General features: G+C 40.2%; 1 protein-coding gene across 2 annotated transcripts in view; it reads left to right on the top strand.

The window, feature by feature from the left end:
• The window catches only part of COL4A3 (collagen type IV alpha 3 chain), a 142,238-nt gene that overhangs the window by 48,804 nt on the left and 66,755 nt on the right, over positions 1-26,679 (top strand). For both annotated transcript variants that reach the window (XM_061187981.1, XM_061187974.1), the window contains exons 3-12: positions 14,707-14,763; positions 16,476-16,565; positions 19,482-19,526; positions 20,131-20,175; positions 20,829-20,891; positions 22,297-22,350; positions 23,565-23,591; positions 24,133-24,210; positions 26,029-26,091; positions 26,217-26,252. In XM_061187981.1, coding sequence (XP_061043964.1) covers positions 14,707-14,763; positions 16,476-16,565; positions 19,482-19,526; positions 20,131-20,175; positions 20,829-20,891; positions 22,297-22,350; positions 23,565-23,591; positions 24,133-24,210; positions 26,029-26,091; positions 26,217-26,252 — 558 coding nt within the window. The remainder of the gene's footprint in view (positions 1-14,706; positions 14,764-16,475; positions 16,566-19,481; positions 19,527-20,130; positions 20,176-20,828; positions 20,892-22,296; positions 22,351-23,564; positions 23,592-24,132; positions 24,211-26,028; positions 26,092-26,216; positions 26,253-26,679) is intronic.

The following is a 26,679-nucleotide window of genomic DNA, read 5'->3' on the forward strand; positions in this document are numbered from 1 at the left end:
CTATGCCAGGAATTGTGCCCGGGCGCAATTCAGCCATAAAGTGTTCTCCTGCTCTATGGTGAGTTGCAGGTTTGTGGGCAGGAAAGCTTGTGTACAGCACCGTCTCTGTGCATGAAGTTTGCAGTCTCTCCAAAATGCAGTCAGCTCCTCTAGCCAAGGGAAAATTAGAAGTTCCGGGCTCCAGATAAAATCTGGACCAACCTCAGAATCGGTATGAGATGGATGACCCTAAGGCCTCTTGCAGTCTTAACATTCCGTGATTTATAACAAGGGAGAACGTAGGTCTCCACTACCAGCAACTGGGCTCTCAGGCAACCTCCAGATTTATCTTTGTCTCAGAGAATTGTCAGCTTGAGGTTTCTTCATCATGTGTCTGAATCATTTTTCTTAAAATTTTCCTGTGTTTATTCTGACTGTATTTTTTTTCTACCGGGAAGTCAAAACTAAATTGGTAGTTTTCCAAATTGAAGGAAAACATCACTTAATATGAACTTAGAATGCTTCTTTGTTTGAGAATACAATAAATTATAGAACCTTAAATGTAAAGGAACAGGAAATTTTCTGGTTTTGAGGTGAACTTTCTTTTTTATTGTTCTGGGTGAACTTTATTTTTTTACTATTAATTTTTAGCAACATAAAGTATGCAGATAGTAAAAAATAATAGTGATAATAATAAAATACTTGTGATATGAAAGACAGAACAAAAACAAAGTCCCTCTTCCGGTTACCCTCTCCCAAGTTCCCCTCCACAGAGGCAACCACTTTCAATTCTTGTGTCTATTTTTCCATTTATTCACCTCCATGTTTCTGAAAAACAGGCTTATAGAGTTACTTCTCAGTTTGCCACTTTTGACATTATCTATTGACTTGCAGTTTGGTAGGGGAGGACTCTCCCATGACCCACCTCCCTCCTTTTCCTCAAATCTTCTCAACACGCTTGTATCGTAACTTTTGGTTAAATCAGTAGTGCATTATTTTGGAAATTTTGTTCACTGCTGAGCCACTACTTTTCATGTTTGTAGACTTTCTTGGACAAACTTTTGTTTTTCCCGAAGTCTTCAAATTTCCTACTGTCTCACTCATCAGACAATTTTATTGTTTCCTTGGTGTCCCTTTGGAGCCCTAATCCTCTGGTTCCAATCTGGGTCAGGTGTACCATCGTCATCTGAGACTGTCATTCTGAGTTAGGTCTATCTCCTGGATCCCATATCTTTCCCTTTTCCTGACCTAATTCTCTTTTTTGGTGGAGCACATCTTCCTGTAGTTTACTATGAAAGTGTGCCTGGAAGGTAATATTTTTGTTCATTACACATCTGAAAATGTCTGTGTCTTCTCAAACTTATGTATCATTTGGTGAGTATAAAGTATGGGTTGAAAATCAGTTTCCCTCAGAATTCTGAAGGCCTCAAGCCATATGTCCCTCATGGTCTTGCTGTTGACACATCCAATGCCATTTCAACTCCAAGATCTTTGTATGCGACTGTTTCTTTTTTTTTTTTTTTTAACATCTTTATTGGAGTATAATTGCTTTACAATGGTGTGTTAGTTTCTGCTTTATAACAAAGTGAATCAGTTATACATATACATATGTTCCCATATCTCTTCCCTCTTGCATCTCCCTCCCTCCCACCCTCCCTATCCCACCCCTCTAGGTGGTCACAAAGCACAGAGCTGATCTCCCTGTGCTATGCGGTGGTTGCTTCCCACTAGCTATCTATCAAACGTAAAATAGATAGCGACTGGTTCTTGTTGCCTGTTTACTCCTAGGATCTTGGTTCCCTGTGTTCTGTATTGTTATGATCATGTGCCTCAGATGTGTGTGTTTGTGAGAGGAAGACATTTCGTAGGCCCTATCAATCTGAAAATTTATTTTTTTCACTTGAGAAAATTGTTTCTTGTCATTATTTTTTAAATAATTTCCTCCTTTCTATCTTCTCTCTTTTATCTTTCTGAAACTCCTATTGGACAGACACTGGGCATCCTGGATTGATCTTCAAACCTTAGCTTTTTTCTTATTATTCACCTCTCTTCCTTTTGTCCTATTTTCTAGGAAGATTTCCTGAATTTCTCCTTCATCATTTCCATCAAACTTGCAATTTTAGTTGGGCCCCTGTATTATTTATTGCTGCCTAACAAGTCATCCTACAATATTGCACTTTAAGGCATCAAACGCTGGTTATCTCATACGTCTTCTGAGGGTCAGGGATCTGGGAGCAGCTTAGCTGGCTGGTGCTGACTCAGAGTCTCCCATGGAGCTGCAGTCAAGCTATAGACTGGAGCAGTAGTCATCTAAGGCTTGACAGAGTTGGAAGAGAAGCTTGAAAATAGGTCATTCACAGGATCGTTCCTCAATATATGGGCCTCTTCCTAAGGCTCCTTGACTTATCAAGGCAGCTGGCTTCCCAAGGCAAGTAATCCAAGAGAGAGAGCAGGCGGCACAATGTCTTTTTATGACTTATTCTCAGAAGTGACATAACATCGCATCTGCCTTATTCTATTTGGTTATACAGACCAACCTTGGTTCAGTGTGGGAGGGGACCACGCAAGAGCATAGGCACCAGGACGAGGTATCACTGGGGCCATCTTGGAGGCTGGCTACCACAGCTCTGTTCCAACTTTTGTTGTTTCTTTTCTCTTTCTCCTCTGTGTGTGCCAAGCTTTTTAGGGCTGCCTTTCTTGGAAGTCCTCCAGGACCCCAATCCAAATAGTGTTAAAATGCTTCATGCTCCCTATTCTGTACAGGAGCCAGTCTCCCGGGTACCACAGTAGGCTTCAAACTCGGTCCAGCCACCTAAGGCTTCGGCCTCTCCCACTGCCGTATGTTGCCATGGCATTTTGCTGACCAGAAACATGCATCTTGTTTTTTGAGTTTGTCTGTTTTATTTTCATTTTTATATCTTATCTTTTATTGGAACAGCGAATATGTGCCAATGTATTCATAAATGTACCATCCCACTTGACTTGAAGATTCCACTCACCTCCATCTTCCAAAAATTAATTGACACTTTTAATCTTGTTTTGTCTTCTCACCTATTTTACTTGTCTTGTGAGTTGATACTTTTTAAATTCTTTATCCATCATCTTATTCTGGTGTTCAAAAGGAGAGGACACATACGAAGTTATTTAAGCAGCTGTCTTTCTGGATTAACTCTCATATGAGTGAGCCTGTTTTTCCTGCTTTTCTTCAGAATAGTATTGCTACTCAAGCAGTGTCCATATTTCCAGATAATGTGACATCAGAATCTTCCCTAGAATCCAAAGAAGGCTTCCATTTGGAAAAGTGGCCTTGTCTTATGGGTGACCCTCCGCTTCTTCTTTCTTTCATACTTTTAAGTTCACAGATACAAAATGGATTTTTCCTTAAAATGTCTTACATTTCTGTAATTAAGTACCAGGTTTCTAAGAACTCTTAACAACCCTCCCAGAACCAAAATGGAAGAATGTAAAACTTTTAAATGCACTTTAGATTCGCCATTGACAATTGGTGTAGTTAGCCAAGTAACAGCTTGCGGAAGTGGTGAAAGGCATGTGGTCGTTCTCCACATGGACAAGGGCTAAGGGCAGCTTCTCCCAGGAGATTTACTCCCATCTGAAGCAGCACATTCTGGAGAGATCAACCAGAACCCTGAAGTGCCTGGCTCACTTGTCAGCTAACAGGTAAAATCCTATTAAGTGCTGATTCACTGATTATCAAATGAAAATGGGAGAGCTGAGTTTTGTATACAAGCTATATTTTATTTTTTTTAAACAGTATTATCAAAGATATTATCTGAAAGACCTGGTGCTATGCCCGGGCAGACCAGGCATGCAAACTAAGGGGCCCCATCCCCCAACATGTGTCTCCACCTGTGGGTCTGAAGTTGGAACTTTCTACCATTTGTGGCATTTGTGGCAGGGGTTTGTGTGTTTGTGTGTGTGTTAAGAGGCATTGGTTCTTGAAAGATGCGTCCGATTTTTAAAGATTAATTCATTAGTGTGCCTTATGCAGTATGAGATTAACTTGCTGTCACCTCTCAAACAGAAAACCATGCTGCAATACGTCACTAAGCAAATAGTGGCCGCCCAGAGGGGATGGGGGCAGAGAGAGGGGGCAGTCATGCCTAGTTTAGCGCTTCACAAAGTCATATCTGTGTAGACTTTCATCAGACTAAGGCAAATGAAAAAAATAAGAACAGTGTAGAGATTTTTTATGAAGAAAAAGTTATTTGTTTTCATTTTAAAAGAGCATCTTGTACTCTGTGAGCATTTCCTTGCTTCCTTCATAGTTTTTTAATTAAGTCATTTATTTTTACAGAATGACAACAGTGGTAGATGACAGATTGGTGAGTGAGAGGGTAGATTTGTTTGTTTGTGTTTGTAGGTGGTCGCTGCCCTTACAGAGCAAATTATAAATAGGACAGTCTTAGGTTGGTGTCCATTAGAAATATATATTTTATTTTACATCTCTGTAAATTCCAAAGCACTAGGAACTTTTGGATTAGATGATCTTCAGGGTTCTTCCAGTTCCCAAATTGCATTATTTTGGGCTTAAGTGTGATGGGGGAAAAAGCAAATAAGGGAGGGATGGGAGGAAAAGAGAGAAATTCCTGTCTGACATTTGGAGGCAGAAAAACCATCTCTCACCAGAGCTCAGAGCTGATAAATTCCTTAGTTTCTCTTTTAATGTTTTTATGTAACTTTTGTACTGCCACAAAACACATAATCAAGATAATTTACACTAGGGGTTAACAAGCTTTTTCCATTAAGGGTCAAGAGGCAAAATCAAGGATATTATGTAGATACCTACATAACAAGACAGAAAACAAATACCCACAAATATTTTAGTGATGAAACCCCAAACTTTATTTACAGACACCAAAATTTGACGTTCACATAATTTTCATGATACAAACTATTATTTTTCTTTTGATTTTTTTTTCAATTATTTGAAAATATGAAAACCATTCTTAGCTCACAGGCTATACAGTAAAAGAGGGCAGACTGGATTTGACCTGTGGACTGCACTATGCCAACCCAGCTGATTTCATGAACAAACATGTTATGCCTATTGCTGGGATTTTATTACATCCTTGCAGCGCAGTGACGAGATGAGGGCAGGAGATGTGCATTCTCTCTCCCCCAATGTCTCGGTAGCCCACAGAGCTGGTCAATAATGACACAGGGCATAGGGTTGAGAATATGGCATGGGTCAACCCCCCTGGGTTCAGATTCCCCAGCTCTGTTCCTTACCACCTGTAGCCTCTTCACCTCCCAGTTGTCTTATCTGGAAGAAGGGACTAATAATAGCATCTACTTCACAGAACTGGCATCAAATGTCAATCAGGTCATGCACTAGGCAGAGCGCCCTGGGCAGTGCTCCCAAAATGTTGCCTGCTGGTGTCATTAGAGTCCTGATCGAAGTTCATTTTCTCCACAGCATCCTTTACATAGGATACTGTAGTGTCTATTAATCTTACATGAATGGCAACGGCCTCATAGTCTTACTGAACTCAAAACATTTTAGGGCAAGAAAAATAAAAAAATAAAAACCTGGGAGTTAATGATTATAGGTATAAAGGCCACTCACTGTTTTATGTGAGTTTATTCCCCAGTGGACCGGAGACGTCTGATTGCCACCTTCTTAGTCAGAGCCAGTAATCTGTACATTTGCTGTCGTCCAGAAAATCAAAAACGGGTGGCTGGTTTAGATGTCTAGACTAGTGTTGTCTCTCTGGACAGAAAGATAGGAAGTGGCAGTTGCAGTGAGATCCCTGTGATACACAAGTGCGGGGAAGAAGGGGACACCGCAGAAAGCAGCACATGGATGTCAGCCTCGGTCACTGGAGGGCAGGCTGCCAAGGCTCACAGTTGGTTGCTTAAGGCAGACGCGGATGGAGGGACCCTGCAAAGAACAGCACTGGAGTCTGTCTGGCACCGCCGGCCCGCAGTCTGTCAGCTCTTCTTTTCACACACAGAAACTTTGGCCTCAGGCTATTGGCTGGGCAGAGGGTCAATAATCATAATGCAAAATCAACAGAGCTGCTCAGTAGAGTGTTAACCAGCTTTGAACGCTGCCAACTTCCCCTTCTGCTAAACCAGGCTGGGCTGCGTGGGGGGGAGGGGAGCCTGGAGGGAGGGCTGGGAAGGCCACGTCTGTTTCACAGGGATGCGTGGAAACTGGGCCTGCGATCCTTTGAGAGTAGAAAGGGGAAACATCCAAGCTCATTTGGAAATTGTTTCCTGGCTTATTCATGAACAATTTTTAAAATGTATGTGCATAATTAGATCCTTTATTAGCTTTAAGAGTAAAAATTAGATAATTTTTTTACTGCCTGCCAGTGCTGAAGGGATGTAAAGATTGTGAGACCCAGTTCCTACTTGCAGACTAGTAAATGTAATAAGCCCTCAGCTCATGGGCATTTAAGTAGCAATATTAAGTTAATATATTAGTAATAGCCCACCTTATGGATAGCCCTCTGTAACAGCTGTAGGGGAGGAAAAAGTTTTCCTAGACCCTCTTAGGGTTCCTAGTTGGGTCTGAAAATTAAACTGACAAAAACAGATTAACAGGAGAAAAGCATACACATTTTTTTAAAAATTTTTACATGTGCATGGGAGCCTTTGCAAGAGAATGAAGATCCAAGGAAGTGACCAGAGGAGGAAGCATTTAGACCTTTCAGACAAAGAAACAGTAAATTTGTGAAGAATTGATAAGACAAAGAGGTTTGGGCTAGAGGTAGTAAATGGTGGAGTAACTAGGAGATAAGGGCTAGTTTAATGAGGTTTATACGCAGATTCCTCTAGTGCTATCTCTGGGCTAAGATTCTGTCTTTATTAAAAGGAGAATTTATTTCCTGAATTTAGGCACAAAAGGGGGGGAGCTTTTTCTGCATTTAGTGTTTCTTAATTACCTTCAATTCAAAATAATATTTGTATATCAAAGAGGCAAATTTTGGGGTGACACATTCTGGTTTCCTTCACAGCCCTCAGTAGGCATCCTATGTACCCTTCGAAGTGCTTTACCAGTGCTAACCTATTTTGACCCCATTTTACAGATGTGAAAACTGAGGCACCAGAGATCACCTAAAGTCACACAGGTGGCTTGGAAGAGCTGGGATTTAGACCCAGGAAATCTGCTCTGGAGCCAGTGCCCTTTACCCTTCTGCCATACTGCCCCCAAACAGAAGGCAGTGTGCAGGTGATACACGGGCAATACATGGTCACGATGGGAGTTGAAACAGAGAGAAAAGTGTGAGAGCTGATTGATTAGCGTTCCCAGAAGTGCTTGCTGCTTTTGTAATATATTTGATCTGCCACCTTTCATTTATAAGCATCAAATACAATTGATGTTTCAAACCCCAATATTTATTTTATTAAACAAATAAAACAAATTGTTTCTGTGCTCAGGTACAAATCATAATTGGTTAATCAGCTAATATATTCAGTAAACTCTAAGAGGACTATTAACAAATACTACTTAATTCACTTGCAGTGTAACAAAAATACTTTTTTAGTCTCTCTAACAATTGCTCAGGACCCGTTATTTGGCACTGGACAAACGACTTAAGGAGGAAATGTCTGGGAAGGCGGTGGCTAGTTTGGAAAAAAAATATCAGAAATTAGCATGTATGTCCTTTGGCACAGGATAGTGCAGCCAAAAAGGAGAGAGTGGCAGCCCCCAGTGACTGAGTCTGCTACTGAATGCAGGGCACTCTGCCGGCACCCTATTGACCTATAGAGATTACACTGGGTTGGCCAAAAAGTTCGTTCAGGTTTTTCCGTAAGATGTTATGGGAAAACCCGAACGAACTTTTTGGCCAACCCAATTGCTTCCTTTACAGATGAGGTAACTTGGAAGGATTAAGTAATTTGTCCAAAGCTCCAGATAGTAACTGGCAAATCTGGAAATAGATCCCATACAGATCTGGCAGAAGGCGTGTAATTTCTGGACTTCATAGGCTTTTAAGATTCTCTACCACCAAAGTTTATTTTACATCCTAAGTGAGGTCATAAAAAAATGAATGTGATTATTAAATGAATGGGTCTCACAACTGTAACTGTTTAATATGCAATGGTGCTAAAACGTCATGTAATCTTGGATCACTTCCTGATGTGTTAATGGTTAGCAGGGGGAGAAAAGCCATAAAATCATTATTAAGAGCTTTCTGCTCATGACAAATGATTTCTCACTTCATTAAGTTACATGGAAACTAAGAGGTACTTTGTTGTTGGAAGAGGAAAAATCATTAAAGTGTTGCTTAAGAAATATCCATCGTTATGCTTTCTTAAGAGTTCATAGCATTTGGCCATACTGGTTTTCAAGTGATTTAGCATTTGAGTAGTAATTAATGGGTTATATTCCATTAATATAATCATGGTGTTTTAAAAGGGAGTCCAAAAAAGTGGATCAAACTCAACAAAAATGAAAATATGGCCACTATTATCTTCTAGTCAAATAACCTATCTGAATTATTGAATTATTAAAACACATTTGCAAAGTTAAAAATTTATTTCAAGGGCTTCCCTGGTGGCGCAGTGGTTGAGAATCTGCCTGCCAATGCAGGGGACACGAGTTCGAGCCCTGGTCTGGGAAGATCCCACGTGCCACGGAGCAGCTGGGCCCGTGAGCCACAATTGCTGAGCCTGCGCGTCTGGAGCCTGTGCTCCGCAACAAGAGAGGCCGCGATAGTGAGAGGCCCGCGCACCGCGATGAAGAGTGGCCCCCGCTTGCCACAACTAGAGAAAGCCCTCGCACAGAAACGAAGACCCAACACAGCCATAAATAAATAAATAAACAAATACTTTAAAAAATAATGACTCCCTTCTTTATTAAAAAACAAAAAACAAAAAACCCTAAAGCCACTATTGGGAAAAAAAAAAAAAAAAAAAGAATCCGCCTGCCAAAGCAGGGGACATGGGTTTGAGCCCTGGTCCAGGAAGATCCCACATGCCCCAGAGCAACTAAGCCCGTGCACCACAACTACTGAGCCTGAGCTCTAGAGCCCACGAGCCACAACTACTGAGCCCACGTGCCACAACTACTGAAGCCTGCGCGCCTAGAGCCCATGCTCCGCAACAAGACACCTCAATGAGAAGCCTGCACACCACAACGAAGAGTGGCCCCCGCTCGCTGCAACTAGAGAAAGCCTGCACGCAGCAATGAAGACCCAATGCAGCCAAATAAATAAAATAAAAAATATAAATAAATTTGTAAAAAAATTTATTTCAAGGAAAGCGGCATTATTAAGAGAAATGGATCTCTTGAGTCTGGGGCTACTGTCATGATCATCCAAAAAAAGTGAAGTGCTTTATTTCACATGGCCCTGTGCTCAGCTCTCTGAAGCACTTGCTTCTAGCGAAGCAGCTGAACATCTGCCAGAGAGCTGCCCGGACCATAATTTTGAGTTTATTCAGTCAGGTGGAGCATCCACATGTCAGCAAAATTGTCACATCCTCTGAAATCCTAGTCAGTTCCATTGTGCAGATACATAGGCAGGCGATGCCTTGCCAGTTTCACTGAAAATTAAAGCTGGAAAAATTTTGGTGCAGTTCTGCTCACCTGGGCACAGAAACACAGCCCTAGACCTGGCTTTGGAGTCTTGCCAACAGGGCTGAACATCTACACCGTGGATGACACTGCAAATGAGTAGATAATACAGTAGACCCTCTCTCAATGACTCTCCTTTTAACTTTCAGCAACTGACCAGAACTCTCCATACCTTCTATACGATAGACCAGTTGATGCCCACTGTCTGCTGCCCCCTTGACACCCATAGGCTTCCCTAGCACACCGACATATGCCTGCTCCACGGTGGAGCTTTATGATTGCCAAGAGTTAGCTGCTTCTGCCAGTTGTACTTATTATTATAACAAAGTCATCTAATTAAATATTAAATAACAAATCGGTTAAATACAAATGCATAAAAAAGACATGTTTCTCTCGAACTTCTGGTTACCAGGGGGGACGGGTGTGGGGAGGGACAGATTGGAAGTTTGGGATTGACAGGTACACACTGCTATATTTAAAAAGTAAATTATAAATAAGAAAATTCTTAAAGACATGTTTCTGTGAGAACTAGGTTGGAAGATTTGATAAGATAAAATTGGTTGAAAAATGCTATTCAATTAAGTGTGTCTGAGAAAACATTTAAAAAGTTAGAGGGAGGGACTTCCCTGGGGGCGCAGTGGTTAAGAATCCGCCTGCCAATGCAGGGGACACAGGTTCGAGCCCTGGTCTGGGAAGATCCCACATGCCACAGAGCAACTAAGCCAGTATGCCACAACTACTGAAGGCTGCGCGCCTAGACCCCGTGCTCCACAAAAAGAGAAGCCTCCTCAATGAGAAGCCTGCGCACCGCAACAAAGAGTAGCCCCCACTCGCCACAACTAGAAAAAGCCTGTGCGCAGCAAGGACGACCCAACGCAGGCAAAAATAAATAAATAAATTTATTTTAAAAAAAAAAAGTTAGAGGGAAACATGGATTCGTATCTAGAAGGACTCTATACTCAGATTGCTCCACAAGCATCTTTAAGCAATTGGCCTGTTTCAAAGAAACTCAAACTGGAAATGTTGGTGGTGCATTATGGGTGTGACTTAGCAAGAGATGCCCTACACCTCTCAATAGCAGACCCATTCCCAAAGAAAAGACCTGGACCCTATTTCACAACATTGAAGAATTGTGCATTTATATGTTTTAAGTTAAAATAAAACGCTTAACGTGTTCACGTTTCTTTCGTTAGTTTGTTTTTGATTCCTCGCTTTCACTAACTTTTTCAACTAACCGACCAGCTGGCTCCAAACCATTAAATAAGGCTTCCACCCTTGTGTGGAAACAATGAAACCAAATACAGACAAAAGCTAAATATGTCACCCCTGAAGATTCAAGCAAACTCAAGAACAATAATGTAAAAAATCAGGTGCCATGGTTTTGATGACAAAGAACAAGGATCAAAGTTGCTGTCGGTGGTGATGGGCGAACAGTCCCCAGGCAAGAGGGAATTCAGAGGAGCAAGGGCTGACACGCAGAGTCCCACGCCTGACCTCTGGGTACAGCCGTGTGGGCTCTAAAGCTTCTTGGATCTGTGACAGTCAGTTGTTAAGATCAGACCTCATGTATTGATTACATGTGAAATCATTGTTTAAGACCAAATCTCTGGTATGATTTGTGGGACTTCCCTGGTGGTCCAGTGGTAAAGAATCCGCCTTCCAATGCAGGGGATGTGAGTACGATCCCTGATCAGGGACCTAAGATCCCATATGCCACAGAGCAACTAAGCCTGCACGCCACAGCTATTGAGCTCGTGCGCCTCAACGAGAGAGAAGCCAGTGCCCCGCAACGAAAGATCCTGCGTGCTGCAACTAAGACCCAACGCAGACAAAAAAATAAAATAAAATAAATAAATATAAAGTAAAAAAAGATTTGTTAACAATTAAATAGCTTTTCATTTTCTAATGGTCATCAAGGGCCTTGTAAAGCTGAAGATCTTGTTTAAAAACTAGTAACTCGAAGTTATTTCATCAATGTTGCTTTCTTAGGTTTGGAAATAATGTTGTAATTGGATAAGAATATAGTCTTGTTTTGGGGAGATGCATGCAGAAGTATTAGGGGTGAAGTGTCATGGTGTTTACAGTCTACTTTTGAACAGTTTGGCAAGAAAGTGTGTGTGTGTGTGGAGAGAGAGAGAGAGAGAGAGAAAGAGCTGTAAAGGCTGGGAAAGCATGTTAACAGTTGGGAAACCTAGATGAGAAGATACATAGATGTTCATTGTACTGTTTTTCAATCTTCTGAGGATTTAAATTTTTTCCAGAAAAAAATTTATATCCAAGCAAGTAACAACTAATTAGCCTTGTGTTAATTTTAACATGTGTTAAAATAGCCAAAGCTTCTAGTTTCATTCTCTTCCACTTCAATCACAGTTGTTCAGAATTCATACATATAGAATCTATATACATTTATATAGGAAACATCTTAGTCATGGCAGCTCACAATAGCCATAGACATCACATGCATTGAAATTCCAGGACCAAACTGGATGTAAACAAATTACCAGTGCTCCATCCACTCACTTATCCATTCAGTCAATCCACAAGCATTTGTTCGGGACATATTATATGCCCCGGTTGCCATTGTGAACAAGACTGGACAATTCCTTCTCTCCTGGGGCTTAGGGTCATCAAGGAAAATATACATTAAACATATAACTGCAAGTGGCCATTGTGAACAAGACTGGACAATTCCTTCTCTCCTGGGGCTTAGGGTCATCAAGGAAAATATACATTAAACATATAACTGCAAGTGACCCAGGGGAGCATATAAGAAGGGAGACCTGACCTAGTTTGGAGGAGTTCAGCAAACATTTATTTGTTCAAGCTAAGGTTGAAAGATTCCCAATAGTATAGAGTGACTATGACTTACTCTAAGAAGTAAAATTAAGATGACCTCCATGCATCTTCTTTGGAGTTAGAGGACTGCCCATTTGCCTCCTCTTACCTGTGGTCCAGAGATGCTTGGAATCCAGGTGTTGTGTGGTGTCTGGGAGGCAAAAGAATCAGAGATGCTCATGGTCTCTGACCATGTAAAACAGTGGCCACACCGCTGTGTAAACTTGAGCCCCAGCTCCTTGCCCAGGTTGAACTTCCTCGCCGCAGTATCTGGTCCCCTTGGGTGTAGGACTCAGACTTTCCTTCCTGAGGCCCTGCTGCCTCTTCCAGATGCTGTGTGGGAACATCTTGCTGGTCCTTCCACTCTTGGGGCCAACGGTCAACAGGTCCCTACTCTCCAGAAACAGAAGCCAGGAGAAATCTTGTCTTCAGGCAGCTTTTGCTTTCAGCCCAGTGACAAAAGCATCCCTAAAGTGAGGGGCATACAAGCCTGGCTACTTTCCTGGAATGAGAGGAAAAAATGGCATCATAAACAAAAAGCAGATGTGCAAATGAGTGTCTCAAATGGCATAGTGTTCAGAAATCTTCAGAGAATTAGCTCTACCCTACAGACTGGGATTTTAGCTATTGGTTTAGATTGGTAGTATCAGAGTCACCCAGGGGGCCTATTTTGATTACTGAGACCAACACCAGGATTATTGATTCAGTGCATCTAGGGTAGGGCCGAGAATTTGCATTTCTGAGAAGTTTCCAGATAATGCTGATGCTGCTGGTCTGGAAATCCACACTTTGAGAACTACTGCTTTAGTAGATATTAGCATACTAGTATACTAAATTAGTATACTAGATTTAGTATATACTTAGTATACTTAAATATGTGACTGAAATGAACACCAAAGTTTACAAACCTAGAAAGACAAGATTAAAATAATTAAGCTAGGTATGACTTAATAACCCCAAGCATCTGGGAGGAAAAGCGGAAAAATTTAGTCTTCTAAAAAAAACCAAATAGACAACCCTTGGGGAAAATACAGACTTTCCTTTTCAATTACTTACTTTCCATTCATATAAATTGAGATGCGTGTAAATGTGGTGAGGATCCATGATGAGTGTATGAAAATTACTTTGGACTCCCCTTTCTTGAATAACAGCATAGCCTACTGCCCTCGGCTCAGAAAATATATTCAGTTAAAGATGTTTGTGTATTCTTATTTTGATTGCACAAACAGGGTCCCCACTTTGGGAATATCTGAGGCAATTTCTTTTTCTTTTTCCTACCAGCCAGCACATCTCCTAGCCTTGCCCTGCCTCTGCTGTCAATTAATATTTTTTCCTGGGGAACATAAACTGATTTCCAGTCAATATTAACACCGCCCCAAAAAAGATAAATATATAACTATAGAAGGTGTGTCAAAAAATTTTTTAAATCCACTGTTTGAATCTATTTCTCTTTGTTCCTCTGCTGGCAGAGAGGAATTTAAAAATTTACCTTCATTAGAGTCGGCGTGTGCAGAGATGTGAAAGCTGGGCTTGTAAGTGTGTCAAAGTGACTAGTTAGATGGGTAAGAGTTCCCAAGTTCACAGCTAAATTTTTGGTTTTGTTTTTTAATAAGAAAAAGCATTTTGATATTAGCTTCAGTGAATTAGTTTGTTCTTTAAAATACATGACGGGTACTGATAATCTTTTCTCAGTATTGAACATTATTTCAGGAAAAGAAAACCTTAGAATTACCTATAGAAGATATCACCAATTAATATACACAAATACATATATGTTCATTTTGCTGAACCTAAGAAATTTGCAAACATTAGACCACTTTCTACCTACAACAATGGCAATTTCATATGGTTCAACTATATATATATATATTTTTTTAATTTTATTTATTTATTTAACCATTGTTTAATTGAAGTATAGTTCATTTACAATGTTGTGTTAGTTTCAGGTGTACGGCAAAGTGATTCAGTCATATATATGTTTTCTTTTTCAGATTCTTTTCCATTTTAGGTTATTACAAGATATTGAATATAGTTCCCTGTGCTATACAGTAGGTCTTTGGTTCAACTATATATTGTTCTGAAAAAAAGGAGAGTTGACTTGGTTTTTTCCATAAATAAATTACTTGAAATTCCTAAATACAATAAAAATGATGTACTCTCGACAGTTCTATACACATCTCACTTTTCTACTCTATTTCTATTGATAAATTGCTACAGTATCACAGGGCTCCTGCTAAATAGTGTTTGATGCTCAAAGAACAGAAAAATATGTTTGCTTTTGTTCTGTCAGTTGGGATCTATTAAGCCATTTTTAAACAAAACCCTTTCTCTTTCCCTCTTCCCAGGGCTGTGTCTGTACAGACAAAGGCCAGTGCTTCTGTGATGGGGCCAAAGGGGAGAAGGTAAACACAGAACCTTCATTCTGCTTCTTTTCTCCAGAGAGCTCATTAAAGAATTCACACTCTTCTTTCATTCGTAGCAAAAAGATCAGCAGTATGATATTCCATTCCCCAAATCCAATTTTAAAGCAACTGTATATAAACATGAACCTGGGGTGGTAGAAAAAGGCCTTGGAGGGAAACTTCAGATAACTTGTATAAATACCGGCAGTTACTGTAACTCTCTTGATCTGTAAATAAAAAATAGTAAGTTAAAGAACAACAAAGTTTATAAGAATGCCTCCATGTGTATACCGTATTTACATTGTTGCTAAACGCGAGAGAGCAACTGAAAACAACTTGATTGCCTCACTTTGACAGAAACATTGAAACCTGCAGATTTTTGTTCTGCAGCATTGGTGTGAGGGCGCCCCCTGGTGAAAGAATCTTGCAGCAGCACTCTAGCTGAGGCAAAAATTCGGTGAAGGAAAGCATCTCCATTGCACAATTGGAGTGAAAAATTAGTGCCGTGAAATCTCATTAATTCGCTCCATTAACTTTCAATTTGTGATAATTAAGACAGAGGCAGAGCTAAAGTTTTTCCTTTGTTTACAAAACCCTTTTCTCGGATATGCTAATGAATTGCTTAACAATATTGAAAGATGACTGCTTAAAAATATTTTTAAAAGAACATATTTTAAGCTCTTTAGACAAAATAATAAAAATAACCATATTTATTTTAAAGTATTCTATAATTCATGTGTAGTTTGATTTAGGGTATTTCCTGAAGCTATGAAAGTAGTATATTCAGATGCATGTTGGAAAGCTATGATTCATTCTCGCATTCAAGAAGCGTTTATGGAATCCCTACTCTGGGTGAGATGCTGTTCAAGGTGTGTGAAGGTAACGGAGTATTAAGAGGGGTCTAGCAAATTCTTTTCTTTCTCTTTTTATTGGGTGTGTATGCACACACACAGTGTGAAATCGCTGACTTGATCACTCTGTTTTAAAAATCAAAGTTGCTAATTATGTAAGTAGATTGACTGAATCAACCTGTGGCCTTTACTATTAAAGAGTAACCGTAGGATCTATGTCCACGGGAAGATTATTTGTGGCAGAAACATGTCCCTCACTGGGCCTAAATTACTAAATTACTCACTCATCCCTGAGGGCTTTCCCGTAATATCATCTCTTAGCTATTTAGCTCACACTTTTCGTTTTGCCACTCGATATCTCTCCTGCATCTCCTCCACAAATAGCAGATGGAATTACTAATCCCTGTGTAATCAAGAAAGGACTAAAACTTGTAGCCTGTGTTGTTCTTTCAAGCTACATAGCAATTATGTACACTACCAAGACATTCTTGTGCCTGATTTTCACTCTCCATCCCCCAGAAGCACACTTCACCAACCTGCATCTTTCTAACTGGGCTTTCCCCTCAGTTCTTGATTCCTGCTCCCTTAATCTCTGCTCTGGGTAGCTCTACCATTTGGGTAAATGTAGAGTTTCCAGGAGACCAAAGACAAACACTTTCAAGCCTACAGACAAATACTAACAGCTGAAAGTTTAGAGTTGCTCTTGTACTTACTGCTGAGTGCTATTTTTTTTCAATCCAAGGAAAAAATATGCAAAATATTATCATTACATCATAAAGAAAAGAAAATCATGGTTATGGGTGTGTTTATTCCTGGGAATTGCTGTTCTGTGTGTTTATTGTCTTGTTTTGATTTTAACAGGGGGAGAAAGGCTTTCCAGGACCCCCTGGGCCTCCCGGCCAGAAAGGATACCCAGGTCCGGAAGGCCTGCCTGGACCACAGGGACCCAAGGTATGCCAGTCTGTGAGTTCAAAATATCCCCAGTCCACTTAACCTTCTTTACGCTGACCCCAGGGCTGCTGAGAACCTGGAGAGAATTCCACATCGCAGCCAGCTGATGGACGCTCTGGTAATTTCCTGCTCCAGTCTTAGCTGGGCCCTCTGAACTGAATCTTATTCCAAGATGATTCAAATGATTATCATTATCTTCAAGCTCCCTGCTCCACCTCCTCCCCCTCCCTGAGCTACAGTCTCCCTACCTACATTGGCCCCTCCCTTCTTTCGTCCGACATGAAAGGATGAGTTCTTTTTGCCTTCCATTCAGGACCTATCCCTCTACCGGTATCCTGGTCACTGGGATTCCTACTAGAACCATGTTCTGATGGTGTGTCCTCTTTCTCAGCCATTTCAACTTTCTTTTTGACGTTGGTTTTTCTCTTTCCATCCTTAAGCATGCAAATATAAAACCCATACCAATATAAACTTCCTCTAGATCTTTCAGGTCCTGTAACCAAAGGATTGCCATCCTTTCCCTGTCTTTCCTATCTCAGTCAAGCTTCTTTAAAAAAAAATAAAATAACTAACCACACTGGCTGTGGTTCATCTCCTATTCACTCCTCAGCCAGCAACAATTTGCCTCCTGCCCACTGCCCTGAAAACCCGTGACCTCCAGATCACCCATGACCTCCAAAAGGCCAATGCAGAAGGATACTCTGTGTCTTTATCTGACCTGGACCCCTCTGCTTTGTTTCCAACTGTGTGGATCACTCTCTTCTCCTTGAAACACATGTCTTTGTTTCTGGAATCCTCCTTTCTTTGCTTTCCTCTTTCTCAGCTGGTCCCTTACACATCAGGCATCCTAAGGTTCCTACCAGAGCCTACTGCCCTTCACACTCATCACAGATTTTTATCCTAAAGTCTGTGATACAACAAAGGGCTTTGTTTAAATAAATGCCCTAGAGGATTTGCTAAATAACTGTATAACCACTAGATCTGCTGATGGCTCTTTCCTGCTGTGGACTTAAGCCTGGGCTCTCACGCATCGACTGGGTCACTCCCCTGACTGCTGGTTTCCAGGAAGCTGTGAACTAACTAATAAATTATGAAAATGCAATTATAATTGATCCACACAGAGTCTTTTTAAATTTCATATGTATAGAATATTTAGGCAACATTTTCTGCTAATTTATTCTGAGCCAGGCATTGGGACATTTATTCTTGACTGGATCTCGTTTATTCCTCACATTGATCCCATCAATCATGACTATAGTTACATATTATTATCTCCATCTTAGAGATGAGGAAACTGATTCTCAGAGCACTTAAGTAATTTGTCCTGGATTACACAGCTAATAGGTGGCAAAATCACAGTTCAAATCCAGTATTATATGACGCCAGAATCAAACTCCTACAGCCAAAGAAACTAAACCCACACCTACAGTTTCCAAGTAAAACTGCAAAGCTTATTATTTCCCAGGAATTCTACTTTATTGTATTTGTGTATGCTTTTTGTTTCTTCACTTCTCCTTCCTCTGATCCTAATTTTGAAAAAGTCATTCAGATTCTGGGCATTTGGTGTCTGATTTCAGACATGTTTAGTGTCTGAACATTCCGCTGCGTTCCTTCAGGGTATGGCCTCAGATTTCCCTCCATTTCCTGGTAGAATGAATTTGTCACTTCAACCCTGGACTTAGGATCAGCTTAATGCCAACTCCTTCCTTTTTATTTTGTTCTCTGCACCCCACTCTGCTGGTTTCCTTAGCATTTCTTTAGAGAAGCCAGCAATAAATTAAAATTATAGTTGTAAATACATGGTGCTTAGTATAGGTTACATGATGTGCAGGTATTTCATAAAGTTCATCCAGAAACTTATGTTGTCATGAGTTCATATGTTAAAGTATAGCTCAGAGATGTAGCCACAAATGATAATCTGATCAAAGGCAGACAATCAGAGAATATTAAAACCTGACCAAAAAGATTTTTCAGGTTTATAAATGTCTTAATTTTAAATATTTTCTATATATTCTCATATAGAAAATATGAGAAAATTTATAATGGGGACGTGAAACCTGAAAGTCACGCTTCTGCCTTTGCAGATTACACACAGCATCCTGCAGAGGAGGGGGACATGGTCACACACCCAGGAATTCTACCTCAGACAGGAAAGGCTGACTTTGGCCTTGACAGTCCAGTCTCAGAAGGCTCTGTAACAACCTTTTCCTCAAATAATCAGAAATACCAAAACATACTGAAACTCTCAGGAATGATGAAAAACTTTTGGATAATGGAACTTTCACACCGAGTGGCCTCATTAAAACAGTTTTGTTTGTGGTTATTCTCTAAGAGACAGGACCTCCAAATGTATTCATTGTGTTCTTGAAGCAAGTTTATCTCTGGTTCAGGCAGTCCTTAGTTTGCTATTTATTTATTTGTGCCCGCCAGGGACATTTTGCTAATAAAGTGTTTCTCATGCACAGAAATATTGGCTGCCATTCTCATCCACTGTTGTAATCGTGTCATTCATCCTCATCAGCCCTCGGCAGCTGTCTGGCTAATGTGGGGCTTTTCCAGCGGCACTTCTCAGACACTAATGTGAACAAGAATTATCATCACATCTTGTTGAAATGCAAATTCTGAATCAATAGGTCTGGGAGGTGAGGGAGCTGTATTTCTAACAAGCTCCCCATGAGGCTTCAGTTGGATCCCGCACCTTGAGTAGCAAGGGTATGAATGGATTTTTGTTTGTCCTTTCGGATAAATACTAGAGCGCCAATGAAGCAACAAGCAATTGAACCGTGTTAACAATGAAATAATCGCAAGAGCAAAACTCTTTGGCGTGTGAATAAAACTGGGACCTTTCATTTATGGGCTTATTAGTGCCAAATAATTGTCAGAGTGCTTACCTTTTATCTTCTCCTTTGGATCTAGGGCTCTCCAGGACTTCCAGGACTCACTGGTCCCAAAGGCGTGAGGGTTAGTAGTCCAACCAGTCTAGCCTGACTGTTTGATGAAAATTCTTTTTTTTAAAAAAAGAACTCTGCACTGTAAAAGTTATACAGATGTCACAAAAGAGTACCTTGTGTGTGATACACTTCTATAGATGAAGTTCAAGAACAGGTAAAACCAGTCAATAATGGTAGAAGTCAAAATAGTCCTTACTTTTTTGAGGGTAGGTGTTAACTGACTTGGAAAGGGCATGAGGGAACCATCTGGGGTGTTGGAGGTGTTGTATGTCTGGATGGGGTGAGGTATCACCAGTATGTGCATATGCACATGTATAAACATTCCTCAATCTGCTCGTGGAAGATGGGAGCACTTTACTGTATGCAAATTAAACCTTAAATAATCTACCCAAGAAAGGCCAAAAACAATCTTAATCATCTCTTTTTAAAAGTTATATAAATGGAAGATTTACAAAGTTTGTCAAGCCTTTTTTTGTTTTTCAAATAGTTTTTAGTGTTCCCAATTATAGTTGCAGAACGGGGTTATTGGCCTGGTAAATCATTTTTTTGTTTATAGGTTGAACATCTTTAAAGAGTTTTTTTCTTGCCACCCTTTCCGTTTTCTATGTCTTTAGGGAACAACTGGGTTACCAGGATTTTCAGGTCCTCCTGGACTTCCAGTAAGTAATGAGACAAATGTGTAAATGGAATAATAAGAAGTAAGCTCATTTTAATAAAGATGTTAAAGCAATAGCACAAGAAAATGAGTACTGATACATTTGCTACATGATGAACATATCAGAATCACATAGTGTATTAGAGTGTGGATTTACAAGACATACAAGTCAAATTATATTTCCTGAAATACAAACAGATGGAATAGATTGGGATGGGATGGGATAGAATAGAATAGAATAGAATAGAATAGAATAGAATAGAATAGAATAGAATGAACTCTGCTTGATAGCACAGGATAATAAAATAATAAAATAGTTACCTCTGTGCACACTTCCCTCTCCTCTCTCCTTTCTGCCAGCTTAACACAGCGTGCTAATGGACTTATTTTATATAGAAAGACCTTTTGTTTTATCTTAAATATCTGTATCTCACTGGATAATTTTTGGTTTTAATAAGCCTATTTTATTTGCTATGATTTTTATTTAAATTATTATCTAAAATAACTAATTTACTACTTTATTTAAATAACCATTTATACTTAAAGAACTATCTAAAATAGCCCATCTTTTCCCACCATTTTTTCTTTTCTGCACTGTTTCCACCTGGTCCCGGGGCCTGATTATCTCTCCTTTTTGACACTTGCTCTATTGTTTAGGGCATCCCAGGCCATCCTGGACCGTATGGACCTGTCGGTTTGCCAGGATGCAACGGTTCTAAGGTATGTATGCCTCACACAGGAGATGGTTAGTTAATGTTTTGCTAAATGAATAAATCAAGGTGAAGTAGTAATGAGACAGGCTAGGCTTTCCTTGAAATATTCTTTTAACCAGAACCAATGATATGTGTCTTCAGGGCAGACATATGATGGTTTTCTTTCTTCTTATGCCTTTTTCTTTACTTTCTTCCAGTTTTATTGAGATATAATTGACATACAGCAATACATAAGTTCAGAGTGTACAGCATAATGATTTGACTTACATACACCATGAAATGATCATCACAATAGTTTAGTGAACCCACCATCTCTTATAGATACAAAATTAAAGAAAGAAAAAAAATTTGTGTGTGTGATGAGAACTCTTAGGATTTACGCTATCAACGTTCATGTATAATATACAGCAGTGTTAATTAGATTTATCATGTTGTGCATTCCCTCCCTAGTACTTATTTATCTTATAACTGGAAGTTTGGAGTGTCTGCAAACATTTGAGTATCTGCATCCAATTCCCCCTCCCCTCTCCCACCTTGCTTTCTTTTTTTAAAATATTTATTTATTTATTTTTGGCTGCCTTGGGTCTTCGTTGCTGGTCGTGGGCTTTCTCTAGTTGCGGCGAGTGGGGGCTACTCTTCCTTGCGGTGTGCGGGCTTCTCATTGTGGTGTTTTCTCTTGCTGCGGAGCAGGGGCTCTAGGTGTGCGGGCTTCAATAGTTATGGCACGCAGGCTCAGTAGTTGTGGCTCGCAGGCTCTAGAGCGCAGGCTCAGTAGTTGTGGCGCACGGGCTTAGTTACTCCATGGCATGTGGGATCTTCCCGGACCAGGGCTCAAACCCATGTCCCCTGCATTGTCAGGCAGATTCTTAACTACTGCACCACCAAGGAAGTCCCCCCAACCTTGCTTTCTGATTGTTTTTAAAGGAAGTTCTCTGATGTTCTCCCACCGAAATATAACTGGGGGCTCAAATGGTTATTTGCATCTGAGGTTGTGAGTGTATATAAATCAGAAACTAAGGCTTGGAATGCAAAATTGGTCTTTGGAATAGAATGACTGAGCTTTTCGATGTTCACTCATCTCCTTTGTTTCCTGACTGCACTCTCCTTTTCCCCAGAATGGTGGCCATGAAAGGAGTAATTACTAAAGTTTCAAGGAAGCAGCAATTGAAAAGTTCTTGGCACAATTAGCCTTTTGCCATTTATGCACAATTTGAGAAACAGTAGATTCTAATCCTGTTTTCAATTAAGATAATGGTTTCCTGGCCTTCAGCCTCATGACCCAGTAGCTGTAAGGAATTTGGGTTTCTTTGTCTAGACTTAACCACTGCGTTGGAAGAGAGAAACAGGGAAATTATCTCAATAGGCTGTTCTAGAACAACTAAGAAGAATGACAAGCTCTGTATGTCTTCCAGGGTGAGCAAGGGTTTCCAGGACTTCGGGGGACACCAGGCTACCCAGGCATCCCAGTACGTTTATATTTCTAACTCCCCATCCAAGACATAAAGTACAATTACAAGGAGTTTCCTTTGGAATGACCATATACAGAAATCTATCATGACCTTGGGGAAGTCTGGGGCAGCCAACAGTAGACATTCAACTAATAGTTGAGAAATGAATGAATAAATGCACTTTGAGACTTTGTTTTGCTTTTGAGACACTGAAGGAGAGATGTGAACTAGGCAGTAGGAGAGGCCTGGATTGTGGTGACTCAAGGATGGAAGAGAGGAGAAAAGGGCCCTGGAACTGGGACTTAGAGAGCTCCAGCATGTAATGTGAGATCAAGGACAAGAAGCCTGTAAAGGAGGAAGGGCCCTCAAGGTAGAATAAAACAAGGAGGAGTGTATTCTGGAAGCCCAGGAAAGATGTTGCTAAATAACAAAAATTTGACCGAGTAAATCTGACCATCTAATATTGGCCTTATTGGATGATTCATGAATCCGGCAGCATCCCATCTAGCAAGGAGAGAGTTGCTGCATCCAACCATAGATAGGAAAGGTTTTTAAAGCCAGAGAGGGAATGGAAAAAATGACATTCTTAGCAAAGAATGTATTGTTTCATTAACAAAGAAGGCATTGTCTTAGGCAAAGCTGCCTTCTAAGGGGAATGGAAGGTGCTATTGGGTGGAATATCTTATTAGTGCAGACCAGGAATTTCCAGGTTGGCTGGTCAAAGGTCACATTCCTAGGGAAGGTTAAAACTGTAGTCAGGTTAGGTATTAAGTCTTGGTTTACTGCTGTGGACCTAACAGGAGTGATTGCATCTTGGACTCATCTCCTTTTTAACAATTTCCAGTAAAGGGGAGTGACAGACAGCTGTCTAGTGCTGTTGAGAAATCCAGTAAGGCGGGAACCAATGTGTTGTCGTTGGTTTCAGTAACATCAAAGTCACTGCAGACTTTAACTTCCATGACAGATGGAGGGAGGACATAGATGTGAGTGTAAGAAATATGTGAGAGATGAAGAGAGTGGGAAGTTTGCAGATGACATGAAAGATAGACAAGGCAGTATGGGGAGGGTGGATTTAGGGGGAGACTTTGTTTAAATGAGAAAGACTTGAGCATGTTTAAAAGCCAGTGGGAGGTATACAGCAGGGAGAGAAGGCAGAATAGCAGAGAGGACAAAGCAGGGATGCTGTGTATTTGATTTGCCTCTGGTTGCTAATATGCCGCTCCTTTTCCTAGGGTGCCGTTGGTTTGAAAGGAGAGAAAGTAAGTTATTTGTGGCATGTTGCTGTTGAAAAATCTCTAATTGTACATATGAAAGGGACTTCTATTAAACAATAAGACATAAGTAATTACAAATCAGATCCCATGATTAATTCAGAAATCATAATAATTAGGACATGATATTTATTCCTATTGAACAACTTCTACTTCTTATCATAAATATGTCTTCAGGATTACAAGTTTTGTATTATTCTTTAGGAAAATAGGGTCTGGGAAAAGAGAACTGAACTTATGCTCAGGGCCCCAAATTCTAAAGAAGGAATTGCCACTCATTTTGGTGTCTTGGGAAATGGTCTATTATTCTTGTGTCTTTCTTCCCTCCACAGTAAATGGTCAATTTTAGAAAATACGAAAATGCTTTAAATTCTTCAAAATGGAATAACTAAATAATCCTAAAGCATTTCTCTAAGTATATATCCTGAAAGCGCTTTTATCCTTGAAGCAGTATGACCTTGAATAACCATTTAAAGGAGTTTTGAAGATATAACATTGCTTATGTTTGATGAACTTCTTCATTTTCAAGGGGGCTCCCGCTGAAGGAGAAGGTGTAGCCCTTGATGGAAAAGGTGACCCTGGGTTGCCAGGAGCTCCAGGATTCCAGGTACGCACTTCAGAGAAGGTCCCTATCATTCTCGATCTCTTTCTCTCTGTCTCTCTCTTTCCACCTCTTTTTTCTTCTTCTTCTTCTCTCTCTCTCTTCTTCTTCCTATATCTCTTTCTCACTCTCTTAAAAATATTTTTCATAGATATTCATATCTCTTCTATTTACATATTTACCTCATTTTATTCTAACACATTCACCTCATTATAAGAAACTACATTTAGCTCATATAAAAAAGGTGATTTTGTACATATGTCTTTTAGCCTCTTCTTAAGTCTCAATCACCCAAGCTTTTCTAAATCTAAGAAGGAGGCTTCAAGGAATGGTTGTGTTCCACTTACTTTGTATTTGTTGAAATCCAGGATAAGATTGTATTACACGTTGAATACAATTTAAAATTGTAATATTACGTACCAGTCCTATTGTAAAGTTTGCATGATAGTAATAGTTTATTTAAATGCACCTTTCTCCTGTTGAAGAGTTTGCTTTCTGATCTCTAGGTATGTCGCCGGAGGGTGATCCAGAATAGATACAAGGAAACAGCTATTTGGTGGCTGTGTGTACTTTACTCCGTGATTCAAAAGGATCTTTTGATAATAAATGATTTGATTGGTATATGTTTTTGAAGGCCCTCAAAAAGCTTTCTTGCTGTAAAGAAGTAGGAAAAAATAAATACGTCTTAGCCAAAAAAAAAGGGGGGGGGGAATCTTTTGATACTAACTTTCATGTTAATTAATCAGAAATATTTTAACTTAATTCAGAAGTATATGTGGAAATTTCTGGGCAGAGATAGGTATTTGCCTGAGTGAGTCAAAGAGTTTGAGTTAAGGTTGTTGAACATCTATATGGTGAGCCATGGCAGCTAATGATGGGCTGCAAAACTGAAGAATGACACAGTTAGGAGCCATATAAGCTTTTGAGAAAAGATGCAGAATATGATGGCTCTTGTTTTTTTGCTTAGGAAGCATTTAGGGAGCCAGATGCTGAGGGCAGGGCATCTAGTAAGAGGAGATAGTAGCAATCTGGGACACGGATGTATCCCTTCAATGTGTATTGAGTGTTGGCCATGTACCACATGTGCTACTGCTGAAAGTGTAGCAGTGGGACCTTCAGTCATACAAGAAATCCTTATTACGTGCCAAGTAGGTTCCAGGGGCTATTTAGGTGCTGGGGATACCACAGTGCTCAAATCCCCAAAAATAGTTTAACAAAAATGTTTGCCCTCATGGCACGTACATTCTAGAAGGAGAAAATATTTAAAACTGTAAATTACTAAGTATATGTTGTATTAGATAGTAGTAAATGCCAAGGAGAAAAATAATGCAGGGTTGGGGGATAGGAAGTGTCCAGATTAGAAGGAAGGTTGTGGCATTAGATTGGATGGGCAGGAAGGCCCCATGGAAAGGATAACGTTTGAATAACGATAAGAAAAGGGAGAGAAAGTGAGTTATAGAGATATCTGGGGAAAGAGGATTCTAGGCAGAGGCAGAGCAGGTGGAAGGGCCCAGAGGTAAGAGCATGCTTGGAGAGGGAGAGAGAGAGAGAGAGGAAACATTTCTAAAAATTGTAAAACTCTTCTAAAGTGAAGCAACTGCTCTGGTCATTTTCCTGGAAATAGTACCATCAGGATGATCCTGGTAGCCTGTTATACATGGCAACACATGTTACACATGGCCCTTATTGAAATTAATTGCAGCCATAAATAGGAAACATTAGGCTCTGATTTTACTAAAATAGTTTAATGCATTTAACTGATGGACATTGTTCTTCAGTGAGAAGTAAATTTAAACTTATTCTAATTCTTCTCTTAATTTAAAGGGTTTGCCGGGCCTTCCAGGTTTTCCTGGACCTATTGGTCCACCTGGCCCTCCAGGATTCTTTGTGAGTATGAAGCCACCATTGCTATAGACATCGTAACTAATAAAAGAATTATAGCCTAAAATTTTAAACAGAGTTTTAGGCTTGATTCACTACCCGCTGTAATTTTAACTGGTGGATTTTTCTAGGGCTTTCCAGGAACCATGGGACCTCCAGGACCTAAGGTAGATGACAATTCATACGTTGTGTCAGCCAGCACATCCTAACCAATCTAAAGCCAAACTCAGTCTGATTCCACATGTGGGTCACTGCTGGGCACCCCTCTGGAACTCACAAGGATTCCCAGCAGGGAAGTGAGCATGGCTAGCAGCTCGGCACCTCCTACTTCCCTTCTCCCTGCACTTCAGTAACTTGATCTCTGATACAAAGCATCTTAATTCAATTATAAGGAGCTCCTCATCAGGAAAAGGGCAAGGATTCCTACTCCTTATGTTTCCCGCAACACTTTACCTGATATATTTTTTTACTGGGCTGCTTCCCAAAGCCAACCTGTTTTTATACTAGTAAATAAAAATGACTATTCATGGACTCATTAAGCAGGGTCCTGCATTTCTTTCTATCGCAAAGGCCAGCTGTTAGTATTGCGGAGGA

Source organism: Eubalaena glacialis, chromosome 1 (genome assembly GCF_028564815.1).
Source record: "Eubalaena glacialis isolate mEubGla1 chromosome 1, mEubGla1.1.hap2.+ XY, whole genome shotgun sequence".
In the NCBI taxonomy this organism is placed as follows: Eukaryota; Metazoa; Chordata; class Mammalia; order Artiodactyla; family Balaenidae; genus Eubalaena; species Eubalaena glacialis.